At 40.8% G+C, this 13,763-nt stretch overlaps 2 protein-coding genes across 6 annotated transcripts in view; one reads left to right on the top strand and one right to left on the bottom strand.

Annotated features, from left to right (window-relative positions):
• The window catches only part of ANKFY1 (ankyrin repeat and FYVE domain containing 1), a 73,076-nt gene that overhangs the window by 6,870 nt on the left and 52,443 nt on the right, over positions 1 to 13,763 (bottom strand). For all 3 annotated transcript variants that reach the window (XM_039334002.1, XM_039334003.1, XM_039334004.1), the window contains 9 exons: positions 13,029 to 13,254; positions 12,494 to 12,592; positions 11,299 to 11,452; positions 9,582 to 9,750; positions 8,743 to 8,861; positions 7,434 to 7,590; positions 5,601 to 5,801; positions 4,432 to 4,608; positions 1,192 to 1,339 (listed from right to left, as the gene is read on the bottom strand). In XM_039334002.1, coding sequence (XP_039189936.1) covers positions 1,192 to 1,339; positions 4,432 to 4,608; positions 5,601 to 5,801; positions 7,434 to 7,590; positions 8,743 to 8,861; positions 9,582 to 9,750; positions 11,299 to 11,452; positions 12,494 to 12,592; positions 13,029 to 13,254 — 1,450 coding nt within the window. The remainder of the gene's footprint in view (positions 1 to 1,191; positions 1,340 to 4,431; positions 4,609 to 5,600; positions 5,802 to 7,433; positions 7,591 to 8,742; positions 8,862 to 9,581; positions 9,751 to 11,298; positions 11,453 to 12,493; positions 12,593 to 13,028; positions 13,255 to 13,763) is intronic.
• The window catches only part of LOC120303985 (neuferricin), a 44,372-nt gene that overhangs the window by 19,174 nt on the left and 11,435 nt on the right, over positions 1 to 13,763 (top strand). The gene's annotated exons all lie outside the window — the stretch shown is intronic.

The following is a 13,763-nucleotide window of genomic DNA, read 5'->3' as shown; positions in this document are numbered from 1 at the left end:
ATTATTTATTTATTCGGTATTATTATATTTGACATATTTATTTAACGTGCAAGCTTATATGGCCATCTTTCTTGTATCAAACCTCAGCAAAGATAGGAAACCTTTTTCCTTGGGGAGCTGCTTTCTTTTCCCCAACTTACCAGGGCTACAGAAGCACAGTGGTAATGATGGGGTGTCTCTGCTCTGCCTGGTATCAAAATCTTCCTTTATTGTTGTTTGAGTGGGAATATATAAAACAATGCTGGCAAAATTTAGCTTTTTTAGTTACCAGATTTCAGAGGAGCTCTAAGGCTTCAAAAAATGGCCCAGGAGCTGCAAATTATACCCTACAAATAATTCCCATTCATTGATTTAAGAAGCAATGCCAGACTTAAAGTGTTAGATGACAAGTTTTATTGCAGTTGCCATACTGGCTTGGGATCCTATAAGGTGTACAGGTACTTCTCGTTTCACAACCATTCATTTGGCAACTATTCAAAGTTATAATGACTTGCAACCAGTCCTCATGATCATGTAATCAAAATTTGGGCACCAGCATGTATTTACAAAGGGTGCAACATCCTGATGTCATATGATCCCCATTTCAGACCTTCCCAGCTGGTTTCCAACAAGCAAAGTTAATGGGGCAGCGGGATTCACTTAACAACTGTATGATTCACTTAACAACCATGGCAAAAAAAGTTCTAAAATCAGGCACAACTCATTTAACCGCCTTGCTTAGCAATAGCGACTGTAATCTCAATTGTAGTCATAGTTCAAGGACAACCTGTACTCAAAATGTGTCTCCGGAGTGTACCACATTGGGAAAGCCTAATTAGAAAAAGGCAGCCAATGCAAGTAATCTATTTTTTATTACTTTGGACTATCTGCACTATCACCCACTCCAACTGAGAGAAGTGGCAAACATATATAATGCTCCCTTCCCCTCTTTTTCCCAAAGTTCTCCGTCCTCCTTTCATGCCTTAGGCAAGATTACAATTCAGTTTCCTGATGCCTTAACCACCAAACCAACCTGGTTCCAAGACTGCTGAAAGGGACTCAGAAGTATATCCATGAGCCCAAGAGGAGAACTGTGCCACAAGAGAATGGAAGTGGCTTCTCAAGGCAAGGAAGTGCTTTGTTTAAAAAAAAAACTGAGAGGGAAGTGAGCTTGGATAGTGAAGAATGAACATTGGAGTTCAAAAGACATACCATTGTTTTTATTTTCATCCACAGCAGCGAAGTCAATGCCATTCTCCAGAAGGACTGAGCATATTGTGGGCAAGTCTTGCTGGGCTGCAAGATGGAGGGCAGTTTGGCGGTGCTTGTTCAACTCATTGACTCTGGCACCTGCCAGCAGCTATGAGGAAGGGAACACATGAGAGAGAAAAAAGGGGGGTATTCCAGGAGCAATAAAATGTAGGTAGCAGACCATCTGGAAGAAAATCCATCTACTCCATTATTAATAATTCAACATCTTATTTACTATTAATATGATACCAAGGCAGGCTACAGTGCATTAAAGAAATCAAAAGCTCACATGGCAGTCAGCAGTATGAACTGTTCTGAAATCATGACAAATTGAAGCAACTTGGTAGAACGTCACTTGATTTTATATAATTTTGATTTTTTAACAAAATCCTCTTTCCAGTCAAGTTTGACTGCACATGACTTCAAGTATACATCAAAGCAGTTTTCTTGCAATAGAGGGAAGTGGTTTATTATTCCATTCATCCAAGATGCATTTCAATTTTCTACAGCTTTGGGATTTTCTTTGGTCGCCCACCCAAATACTAGCCAAGCCTGACCCAGTTCATTTCCGGGTGCAGGAAAGGTCAGCTAGGTGCTGCAACCTGCTGAGACAATTAATTGTAAAATTAAAGGCTGCACAGGTAACTTTGAAGTAAAATATTGTTTCCATTTCACAGCTGCCACATCTTAAGCAGATGCTTCTGTATAACAGGGGAAAAAAGATTGCAGAGGGTCCTATTACTTGCAAGCTAGATGACGACCTCATGAAGATGTTGATAGAGCTTCCTTATCAACAACACAGAAATGGTTTGCCTTTGTTTGCCTCTGGGAGGTGCTACGGTTCAGTGTTTGCTTGGTGCTCTCAACTCCAAGTACCAATCAGATACTAATGTTGGTTAGCTGCTCGGTTATAGATTTCTGAAGTGCATCAGGCAAATCTTATGGAGTACAAAAATTAAATGGGGGAATAAACATTGCCTACCAGGTACCAACTCTGCCATAAAAAAAGCTCTGCCTTACCCAGTTGGGCCAGCTATTATTGTGGAATCTTCTCTCCCCTGAGGTGAAGTAACCTTATCACTTCTGAGCTTCCGATGATCCTTTAAGACCTGGTTATGTCAACAAGTCCAGAGAATCCATGGGACAAATGAGCTTGTCAAGTGGCTCCATTATTATTAACACCACTTTGTTCTGTAATTTTGCTTGCTTTTCTGTTTTTATAATTTTTAATGCTTTTTATAATTAATAATGATCAGGAACGGTTGCTGGAATTGGGTATGTCTAGTCTAACGAAGAGAAGGACGAGGGGGGACATGATAGCAGTGTTCCAATATCTCAGGGGCTGCCACAAAGAAGAGGGAGTCAAGCTATTCTCGCCTGAAGGCACGATAAGAAGCAATGGATGGAAACTGATCAAGGAGAGAAGCAACTTAGAACTAAGGAGAAACTTCCTGACAGTTAGAACAATTAATCAGTGGAACAACCTGCCTCCAGAAGCGGTGAATGCTCCAACACTGGAAGTTTTTAAGAAGAGACTGGACAGCCATTTGTCCGAAATGGTGTAGGGTTCCTGCCTGGACTTGATGACCTCCAAGGTCCCTTCCAACATTATTATTATTATTATTATCGATCATCGCACAGTCAGCCAGATGTTCAGACTGGATTTGGCATTTTGTCTACCTATCGAGTCCTTACCCAGGACCTGGGATAGGCAGATGTGGATGTTTGATGGTATTACAGATATCGTCGCAGGATGGAAGCAGTTCCTAATAAGGCCGCCTTTTGCAATTGACTAATAGCGAATTTGTCAATGCCAATGGTGTTCAAGTGGTGCTCCAGTTGTTTTGGGATTGCACCCAAGGAGCCTATTACTATTGGTACTACCCTTGCTTGCTTTTGCCACAGTCTTTCTATTTCTATTTGTAGGTCTTTGTATTTTGTTATCTTCTCCAGTTCTTTCTCTTCTATTCTGCTGTCTCCAGGCACTGCCACGTCCACTATCCAGACTTTTTTGTCTTTCTTATCGACAATTGTTAAGTCTGGGGTGTTATGTTGCAGGTGCTTGTCTGTTTGAATTCTGAAGTCCCAGAGCAGTTTAATTTTATCATTTTCTATGACTTTCTCTATTTTATGATCCCACCAGTTTTTGCTTACAGGCAAATGATATTTTTTGCAGATCTTCCAATGCACCATTGTTGCTACTTTGTCATGCCGCTGCTTGTAATCAGTTGTGCAATCTTCTTGCAACAGCTTACCAAGTGGTCCACTGTTTCTTCAGCTTCTTTGCATAGGCGGCACTTACTGTCTGTTGCTGTCTTCTCAATTTTGACTTTGTATGCATTTGTCCTTAAGGCTTGGTCTTGTGCAGCCAGAATTAGTCCCTCGGTCTCTTTCTTCAATTTTCCTGCTCTTAGCCATTGCCAGGTTTTATTATTATCTGCTTTCCCAGCTATTTTTTTCATGTATTGGCCATGTAGTGCTTTGTCTTCCCATGCCTCTATTCTGTTCTTCATTTGGTCTTTCTTGTAGGCCAGTTTGGTCTCTCCAGTAGTTAGTAAGCCTTCCTGATATACTAATTTCAGTGCATCTTCATCATTGTTCTTCAGATATTCTTCCAAAGCCATTTTTTCTTCTTCAACCATCTGATGTACTTTTTATTATTTTATTATATGGATCATCGCACAGTCAGCCAGATGTTCAGACTGGATTTGGCATTTTGTCTACCTATCGAGTCCTTACCCAGGACCTGGGATAGGCAGATGTGGATGTTTGATGGTATTACAGATATCGTCGCAGGATGGAAGCATTTCCTAATAAGGCTGCCTTTTGCAATTGACTATTATTATTATTATTATTATTATTATTATTATTATTATTATTATTATTATTATTTCAATGAAATAATCCCAATTTATCAGTACCAAGGTAAGAATGGAACTGTTAAGACTGAAATATATTTGCAAGACAAAATATATTTGTCAAGACCTGCAAACATCCTTTGTTTGCTCACTTGAAGCTACACAGAGGGACCAGGTCAACAAGGATAGATTGTACTAGGTCACTGCAGAAATGTTTCTGCTCTTCTATCTAATCTGCAGTAGTTGCTTATCTTGAGAAAATAGTTACTTTGTTTACTATTTATCTTCTTCCTTCAAAAATGTCTCATCATCAAAATTTGAAAATAAAGTTTGCACTACTTACCAGATTGCGCACAATAATTTCAGAGCCGGCCTGAACAGCAAGGTGTAATGGTGTCAGCTTGGAGGTGTCCTGGACTCTGGAATTCACATCTGCTTGGACACTGATCAAGAAGAGTACGCTTTCAATGTCTGAATTCTGAACCGCCAGATGGAGGAAATTCCGGCCTTTATTGTCCACCTAGTCAAACAAAATACCATTTTAAGTCAACCGAAATAATTTAATCCTTCTTCAGACACGATTACCCAAGCTGTGAAGGTTAATGCTTTAGAATCCATTCCCTGTGTTTTCAATGTAACACTCAGCCTGCAAGCATATCCACAAATATTCAAACTGGCAGAAAAATTCTGGCACTATGAAGCAAATTGACTGCTTTCTTAAGTGCGAAAAAGTTCAAAAGGGATGAGAAAAAAAGAACCCGAAAAAGTGGGATGCAAAAGGAGGAATGTGCCATCTACTTCTATTATTCTTTTGCTTTTTGCTTCTGGTGTTTTTTTTGTAACACATCATTTACTCAGAACATCTCAGAAACTTAGTTGTTTTTTAAGATCGCTCTTTTACTGAACAACAGTTAATTAAGCACTTCTAGGGGAAAAAAGCCTGAGATTTCTGAAACATTTGATGGGTAACCTGTATTTCAGCTTGCTTTAGGCACCCCCACAGTTAAGCCAAATCTCTTAGCAAACCTAGAAAATTGCTACTTGAATAAAAGATGGGATTTTTGTTTCTTATAACCGCTGATTTCACAACTGAAGTGACAACTGAGGATTTTATGGTCAAAGAAAACAAAACAGCCTCACTCAGTGTCTACAGAGATTTTCAGTCATTCAAGTCATGGTTGTCCCAAAAGTGGTCTTTCAAAAAACAACTGGACTTTGTTTTTTTCCGTGAAGACATTTTGCTTCTCGCCGAAGAAGCTTTGGTCAGAGCTGAAGAAGCTTCTTGATTGAGAAGCGACATGTCTTCAAGGAAAAAGCAACGTCCAGTTGCCTTTTGAAAAAGGACTTCTGGATAGTTTCAGGGTTTTTTCTCCTAAATGAGTCACTTGCCTACATACTGAATACTATCAGGCTGTGAAACTAACACTGGCCTATTGATGGAAACTGGCAGTATCTCTGCAATGGGCAGACTGCATAAAAGTGTTTCATAGAGAACACTTGGCTCTCCTCTACCTGCTCAGCAGCTCCAGGCTCCCGCCTGAGGATTGCTTCTGCCGCCTTGTTGTTCTTGTATGTCATAGCACAGGCAAAGGGGGTCAACCCTTGTCGGTCCCTCAAGTTGAGCTGGATGGCAGAGTGCAAGATCATCATCTGGATAATGCTGTTGTGCTGGTTGATAATGGCAACGTGGATTGGGGTTTTTCCTTCCGCATCCTGCAAATACAAGTTTAATCAGTGGTGCAAAATAAATAACCAGTGTCCGCAGGGTCTGCCTTGTGGCAGATTGGCTAGACTGGCACCTGAAGGCAGGACAAGAAGCAACGGATGGAAAGTAATCGTGGAGAGAAGCAACCTAGAACTAAGGAGAAACTTCCTGACAATTAGAACAATTAACCAGTGGAACAACCTGCCTCCAGAAGCAGTGAATACTCTAACACTGGAAGTTTTTAAGAAGAGACTGGACAGCCATTTATCCAAAATGGTATAGGGTTTCCTGCCTGAGCAGGGGGTTGAACTAGATGACCTCCAAGGTCCCTTCCAACTACTACTACTACTACTACTACTACTACTACTACTACTACTACTTCTTCTTCTTCTTCTTCTTCTTCTTCTTCTTCTTCTCTTCTTCTTCTTCTTCTTCTTCTTCTTCTTTCTTCTTCTTCTTCTTCTTCTTCTTATTATTATTATTATTATTATTATTATTATTATTATTATTATTATGGATCATCGCACAGTCAGCCAGATGTTCAGACTGGATTTGGCATTTTGTCTACCTATCGAGTCCTTCCCAAGGACCTGGGATAAGCAGATGTGGATGTTTGATGGTATTACAGATATCGTCGCAGGATGGAAGCAGTTCCTAGTAAGGCTGCCTTTTGCAATTGACTAATGGCGAATCTGTCAATGCTAGTGGTGTTCAAGTGGTGCTCCAGTTGTTTTGGGATTGCACCCAAGGCGCCTATTACTATTCGTACTACCCTTGCTTGCCTTTGCCATAGTCTTTCTATTTTCTATTTGTAGGTCTTTGTATTTTGTTGTTGTTGTTATTATTGATTCACTAGGAATACTGACAATGGGTAATAAATACAGAGGCTCTGAATATGAAAAGACAGATGGACAACTTGAGGTACTAAACCCATTTGGACTCCACTCCCCAAGCCCTTTCAAAACCTCACAAGGCTCCTCCCATTTTGAGGCGGGAAGCACATTAAAACTGCCATGTAAATTCTAAAAGAGACTTAACATCATTTTCAAAGTACTAAAACAAACAAACAAACAAACAGCATTTTCTTCTAAAACCCAAAGAAAAGAACTAGTAAACCCTAGGGTTTTTTTTGTATATGCAGCACCACCGTGTTTATTGTTTCCACCCAATTCAGTCTCTATCCGGAATCAAACCCAACTGTATATTTTTTATGTAACTTGAAACTAACAAGCATGTATCTATGAAATAACAGAAATTGTGGCCTGTAAATGTGGTTATTTATTCTACAATTATAGATCGGGGGGGGGGGGGACACATGTCCAAAAATAGCACAAAGAGCTGCAGGAGAGTGAGACAAATGAGTCAATTTAACTTGTAGCCTCACCTAATTTAAAGGATAGAAAGGATTTAGCTAGTTTCCAACCGAAGGACAGACCTGATAAGCAAGCAAGGATGGATTTATAGGAAAGGGTTCAGTTCTTGACAGAAATGATAAACCAGAGCACAATGTCGAACCAGAATGTTTTATAGCAACTGTCCATAAGGAAAGATTCAAAGAGCAGATGCAAAGAAATTAACATACCAGAAGTAAACAAAGGGCTGTCAACAGAAGCTGAACTGTTACAACTTTTCTCACATACCTGTGCATTTACATTGGCACCAAACTCCAGAAGGCATTGTACTGTTTCTTCAAGTCCCCAGCAAGCTGCCAAGTGCAATGGCGTCTGCCTATCATGAGCCTCCTCATCACCCTCTCCATTGGCACCTGGCTGCCTTGGGCTGTTCACATCACAGCCACTGGGAAGAAAGTAGTATTGAAAGATCAGTCTGAACCATCCAATATTCTAGACTGTAAGAAAAATGGGACTTGCTCCTTGTGGAGGAAAGTTAAAATGATATCCACCAGTCCTCAAACGGGAAGAGAACTGTACCTGCATAAAATGTCATGCCCCCACTAGTGATCTCTATCCTGTTATTGCACCACATCAACCAATTATAATGTCCCATTTAGAAAGTACTGGCATCTTTAAGGATAGAGAGGTGGCTTCCAACCAAGCTTCACCAGCTACCAGGAGAACCTCCAGCAATAACTCTCCTTAACTAGGGCAGTGCCACTGCTGGGGGAGGACATACATTCTGACACCCAGCTAGAACATTTGCTTCAGCATGAGTGCTTTTTTGTAGGTGTTTTTAAAAGGAATGAGGTGATATGCTTTTTTTGGCTTGTGTTTTAGCATTATTCTAAAACAGTGTTAAACCTCCTTCCCAAAAAAACAATTGATCAACAGATCATTATGTTCTTTTTGAACGTGAGTTTAATGCTATTACTGAAAAACACTAAAGCCATAGCCTGAAAAATAGCCTGAATGGGCACTGATAGGCATTGAGAGAGCTGTGCTGTGAAACAGGAGAGAGTTGGCTTTCTCTCTCCTAATACACTGAGTAACCTACTCTCCTGCAGCACTACTAGTTAGCTGCTGTTCAGGCTGATCCAAGTTTCCAAGCTGGGGATCTACTCAACAGCCTGGGAGATAGCAGGGAGAGAGCTGTTTGAAAGCACTGGACTCTTCTACTGCCAAAGCAAAATGGCCCTGCAAAACAGTGCCCATATCACTCTAAAGTGGCAAAAGAGGTAGTTTGCAACTTGTGACTGTTCAATGTTGCGATAGACTTATCTGGGAATACTTACCACCCGGTTCTGAAGTTCCAACAGCCACCCCGTCATGTGACTGTAGGTAAGGTGCGTAGCAGTCCATTTATAGCAGTTCAGTGTCCCATGGTGACACAGTCGTGTTTTATGACAGTTTTGCTGAAAACCAGCATTTACCTTGGTTTTTAGCAAAACCGGGCCATAGCAAACCAAGAATGGCTAGATTTATATAATAGTCATATAAATCACGCCCATAAAAATCTGCAAATTTTTATACTATAGGGTTTTTTTTCCCTGACCTGCGGATCAAGAAGCAGGCAATCTGTTCACTGTTCTCATCAATGGCCCGGTGCAGTAGTGTCTGTAAACAACCACTTGGTCCTGGGCCCCAGCAAGTTGCATCACAGCCATGCCTTACCTGCAAGCAAGAGGTAAAGAGATTCACTTAATGTATGAAAATCAATTTTTTTCCTGAACTTAGGCAGAAAAAATCAAATGCACAGGTATAGAATAGGTGGTACCTGGCTCAAAGCAGTAATTGTGAGACAGATCTAGGTGTCCTACTGAACCACCATTAAATATGAGCCAGTAGTATGTTTCAGCTGCCAAAAAAGCCAATGCAATCCTAGGCTGCATCAACAGAGGATAGCATCAAGATTGTGAGAAATAATAGTACCCCTTTATACCTCACTAGTGAGGCTACACTTAGAATACTGTGTACAATTCTGGTCGTCATGATACAGTAAAAATTCTGAGACCCTATATAGCATGCAAAGAAGAGCAACAAAGATGACAAGGGGGATCTGGAGGCTAAATCATATGGTGAACAGTCGAGGGAGCTAGGTACGTCTAGCCTATCAAAGAGAAGGATTAGAATGAACACGTGAGAGGTTGTCACAGAGAAGAGGGGATTGACTTATTCTTCAAAGCATCGGAAGGCAGGACAAGAAGTAATAGTGGAAGCTTGTTAAAGAGAGATCCAACCTAGAAGTAAGGAGAAATTTTCTGACAATGAGAACAATTAATCAGTGGGATAACTTGCCTCCTGGAGGTGTAGGTGCTCCATTGCTGGAGGTTTTTCAAAATATTTAAGACTGTAACATTTATTCTTAATTTTATCAGTTCAATTCCCTCTTACCAGTGTTGAAGCAATATCTTCCAGATTATTTTCAAGAGCAAGCCAGAGGGGAGGGTTCCCCTTCTCATCCGGCACAGACATATCTGCTCCTCTAGTGCAGATTGCATCAACTACCAAGGGCAACTGGTTTTTGATAGCTAGTTGAAGGGCTGTCTCACCGTCTTGAGTCCTGCAATAAAGGCAATGTAAAAATCTATTTCTTAGACCTTTACATCTGGCAGGAAATCTTTACTACTCAATGCTTGGTTAATATAATCACCATTCCACCCCTTAATTGGCTTTCCCTCTGGGATCACAAACAAGAGTTTTTAATAAAGTGCAGAACTGCACTTTGCAGTGATGCAGAAGGGGAAAATTATTGTACAGGTTAGGAGCAAGGAGTAATCATATTAAATAACTCTTTAATTAGACCCTATTCTTTTATTGGGAGATGACTTTCAAAATCTTTCAAAAACCCTGTAAATATTTTGCTCTCAAAACAGTGGCAGACCCCATCAAAGAATGTGTAATGAGTTCTCCTTATTATCTGAAAAGCAGTAAAAAAAAAGTTAAACATTAAATTCTCCATGTTTTTTATAATTATTATTTCAACTAGGTAGGTTGGAAAACATGCATGGAGAACTATTGTATATTTGCTGTTCTTGAAAATGAAAGGTCCATCTGCCTACACTAACTGCTCTGTAAAGAATGAGTTGTGCTGCCAGATCTCATACACATTCCTGCTCGAATTACCCAAGGCCTTTTCAACAGACATTGCCAGCGATTAAAAGTGGAGCCTTCTTCAATTAAAACAAGTGCCAACCCTAACCTTTAGTAATTCTGTATTTTATATTGAAATTCTAATATCTCTTGCCTGAGAAGACCTGGATTCCTGGTCCTGGCCGCTGGTGGTTTGTCTCTTAGCATCTAAGAACTAACTCAATAATGCATACATTCCTACAATTTTCAATGGGGAACAAAAGAAATAGCATATCCATTGGACTACCTTAATAACCTAAGTATATTAAAAAAAGCACTTTCTGGCAAAAAGCCACTTCTGGAAAATTCTGGCTTGTGTAATATTATTGTCTCAGTTACTGAATCTCTCAATGAAAACAAAAAATATGCATCCACAGCTACAAAAAAAACAATACCATTTTAAAAGCACTTTAAAAAATGAGCCCCTCCCGGAATGACTTAATGTCCAGGGCATAGAGAGAGCCAAAAGACTCGAGTCAGCTATGACAGAGTTCTCCAACTTGGCAGCCCAGAAGGAAAGGAAGCAACAGGAAAATGTGTGCATGTGCATGTGCATGACGGCGGTGCTAGCGTGTGCACCCATGCGCAAGTGGGCCACATGCACCATGGCACACGCGCTGGCACTTGCACGCATGCACAAACGGACCGCTGGTGCCCACGTGACACTGGTGACAGTGCTAGTGTCCCTGCGCTTGCACAAATGTGGTTGCTGGTGCCCGCACGGCGGTGCTACTGAGAGTGGGGCAGGGCTCGCCAGCTCTTCCCAGGGCGTGCCGGCCAATAGGTCGCGGCCCGATACTGGGCCGCAGACCATAGGTTGGGGATCCCAGAGTTATGAGAAATGCTTTGATATTTAACCAGCAGGCAATTAATTTAACAAAATGAGTTCTTGGGCTGGTTCCCCTCAGATACAAATTGAATTCTGAAAGCCTGCCAGGAGTTTCTTGCAAATACAGAAGTAATAACCGCCTCTTATTACCTGACACCGATATTGGCTTGATGCTCCAGGAGGAACAGGGCACTCTTGCTATCCTGTCTCTGTATCGCCATGTGTAGCAGAGTCTGTCCGTCTGACATTGTGTCATTGATGGAGGCCCCAGAGCCCAGGAGCTGAGCTGCGATCGTGTGCATACCTAATGAGAAAAGGGGCAATGTATACATTTATGATATTTTTAATCTTTTTCCTTTCTTCTAAGATAGCTTCCCGGTCCAGGTTTTCAATAATGTTCTACGATGTACTTTACTTGCTAGCTATTTTCATTATTTTAAATTTAGCAACAGGTAGCCCAGAACCCTCCAGATGTTTAAGGATACATGATAGCTAGATTTTGTATGCTCAAGCTCAGCATACCTAAAAAGTGCAGAATTAGCAGATTATTTTGCGCCTAAGGCCTAAGTTCACATATTGATCCTGTTAGCTCTCTAGATGCCTCTAGATCAGGCGTCCCCAACCCCTGGGCTGTGGACCGCTACCGACCTGCCGAAGTGAGGGGGAGAGCGTGTGAAGTTTCATTTGCACATGCACAGGATTTAGATTGCATACCCAAAAATATTCCACCCGCTGCCATTGAAGCTGCCGCCACTGTCAGTCCACGGAACCGAAAAGGTTGAGGACCCCTGCTCTAGATGCTCCCAAAAGCTGTCACTGAATTTTAATTTTTAAGGGGGTGTTAGAGGAAAAATTTTGTGTGTGTGTAAACTCATGAACTGTATTTAATTGAAATTTTAATGAAATTTAAATGAAACCAATTTTTGTTTCTATCCTGGTAGCCTCCTCTTTTTTTGGCTCTGACCTCATCAGCTTTTTAGGATGTATTCTTGCCCCCAAGTGCCTCAGCTTGCAAAAATTAACAGTTTCAAGAGAACACACTAGTAAACGTGCTGAGCCACTACTTGTAAAGAATAAAGGGTGGGTGATTGTATGAAATAAGTAAACCTCCTGTGTATTTGAAAACAGAATTTAAAAATATCACGTTGGATAGTGCTATAAACTCCTTTTAATTTCAACTGAGAGAGCAAAGAAATGAAATCTTTCTTGGTGAATTGTTTGAAAGGATTTTCAAAAGAATTAACTTTGCCTGGATTGTATCTTTAATTTCTAAAACAATGCTTTCTTTTATTTTGCAAAATAAAGCCTCCTCAACCTATTGTATCATGCTTGTTTGAAACCTTACCTGTCCACAATGCTAATCCCAGCACAGTTTGATCTCTAGAGTCCTTGAGACTGAAGTCTGGAATGATTTGCAAGTTGTTGGTCGCATGGAGAGCGTTAGCTTAAAAAACAAAAAGTAAAAATCAGGTTTCTTTGAACATCCTAATAAAACTTTCTAAAGTATGTTGTAATTACAATTTCCAAAACCCTTAGCCAAAATCCATAGCATACTTGCTCAACCTGGAATCCTCCAGATCTATTAGTCTTTAATTTTCATAATCTGTGATTCAACCATCATAAAGGTCATCCTGGTTGAGAATTCTGGGTTTTGCAGTCCCAATCTACCTGAATGGGGCCCGGCTGAGAAGGGCTAAATAAGATCCTTTTGCTTTAAATGATCAGATCAGACTGCTTTTTCAACACTAGCTTCCATTTTACTTTTACAGCTTTAACTCTTTAACTCTCAAGAGAACCTCTTCCAGGTGACCCTTTTCCTACTCCTTGGTCTTATTCATTCTAACTCTGAGGCTTTCCAGTGAGCAACTCCAACTTCTTACCTTTTTGCTCCAGGATGATCGATACCACATCTGGGTGGTTATAGGCTATTGCCATATGAAGAGGAGTTTGTGAACTAACACTATCTGCAGTGCCAGGCATGACAGTTCCCTTTGGGGCAGGTGCTGCTTTCTCTGTCTGGATATTAGGGTTAGCTCCTTGTTGCAGCAACTCAGCTGTGAGATTGGCTAGACCATGCTGGCAGGCTGTGTGCAGCGGTGTTTCACCCTTTAACAGAAGAAGAGTTGGAGAAATGAAAGGCATCGGCTGGGAGAATGGGAGAGAAAAGCTCCTGAAAAAGACTTTTCAGAGCTAAGCAGCCCAGACTTCAAGTGTCACGTGATGACATGTCAAGAGTGAGCTATCATCAATCCAATCTGAGTCTGGGATGAATTGTTTTTGAAGGCAGGCATGTGTTCATCCGATTGTATGGCCTTCTATACCACCCTCCCCTAATCCCCTTCAAAAAAAAAAACAAAAAAAACAAAAAAAACCTACCATACAGGGTTTCACACCAGAGAAAGAGAAGCAATGTTATTCTTATCAGCAGCCTTGGATTCTCAATGGCTAGTTAAAGGCAGCCAGTCTATCGTACAGGTAATCCTCAACTTACAACCATAATTGAACCTGAAAGTATGGTCGTAAATTGTGCCAGTTCTAAGGTGGGTCGTCACATGACCAACTCAATTTTACCACTTTTTGGTGGCAACCACGGCAACTATGAAACAAACATCGCA

The sequence above is a fragment of the Crotalus tigris genome, unplaced genomic scaffold (assembly GCF_016545835.1).
Source record: "Crotalus tigris isolate CLP2741 ecotype Arizona unplaced genomic scaffold, ASM1654583v1 scf7180000024514.4999324561:1519799, whole genome shotgun sequence".
Taxonomy (NCBI): domain Eukaryota; kingdom Metazoa; phylum Chordata; class Lepidosauria; order Squamata; family Viperidae; genus Crotalus; species Crotalus tigris.
The sequence above is the reverse complement of the archived record's forward strand: the minus strand, read 5'-3'. Positions and strand labels throughout refer to the sequence as shown.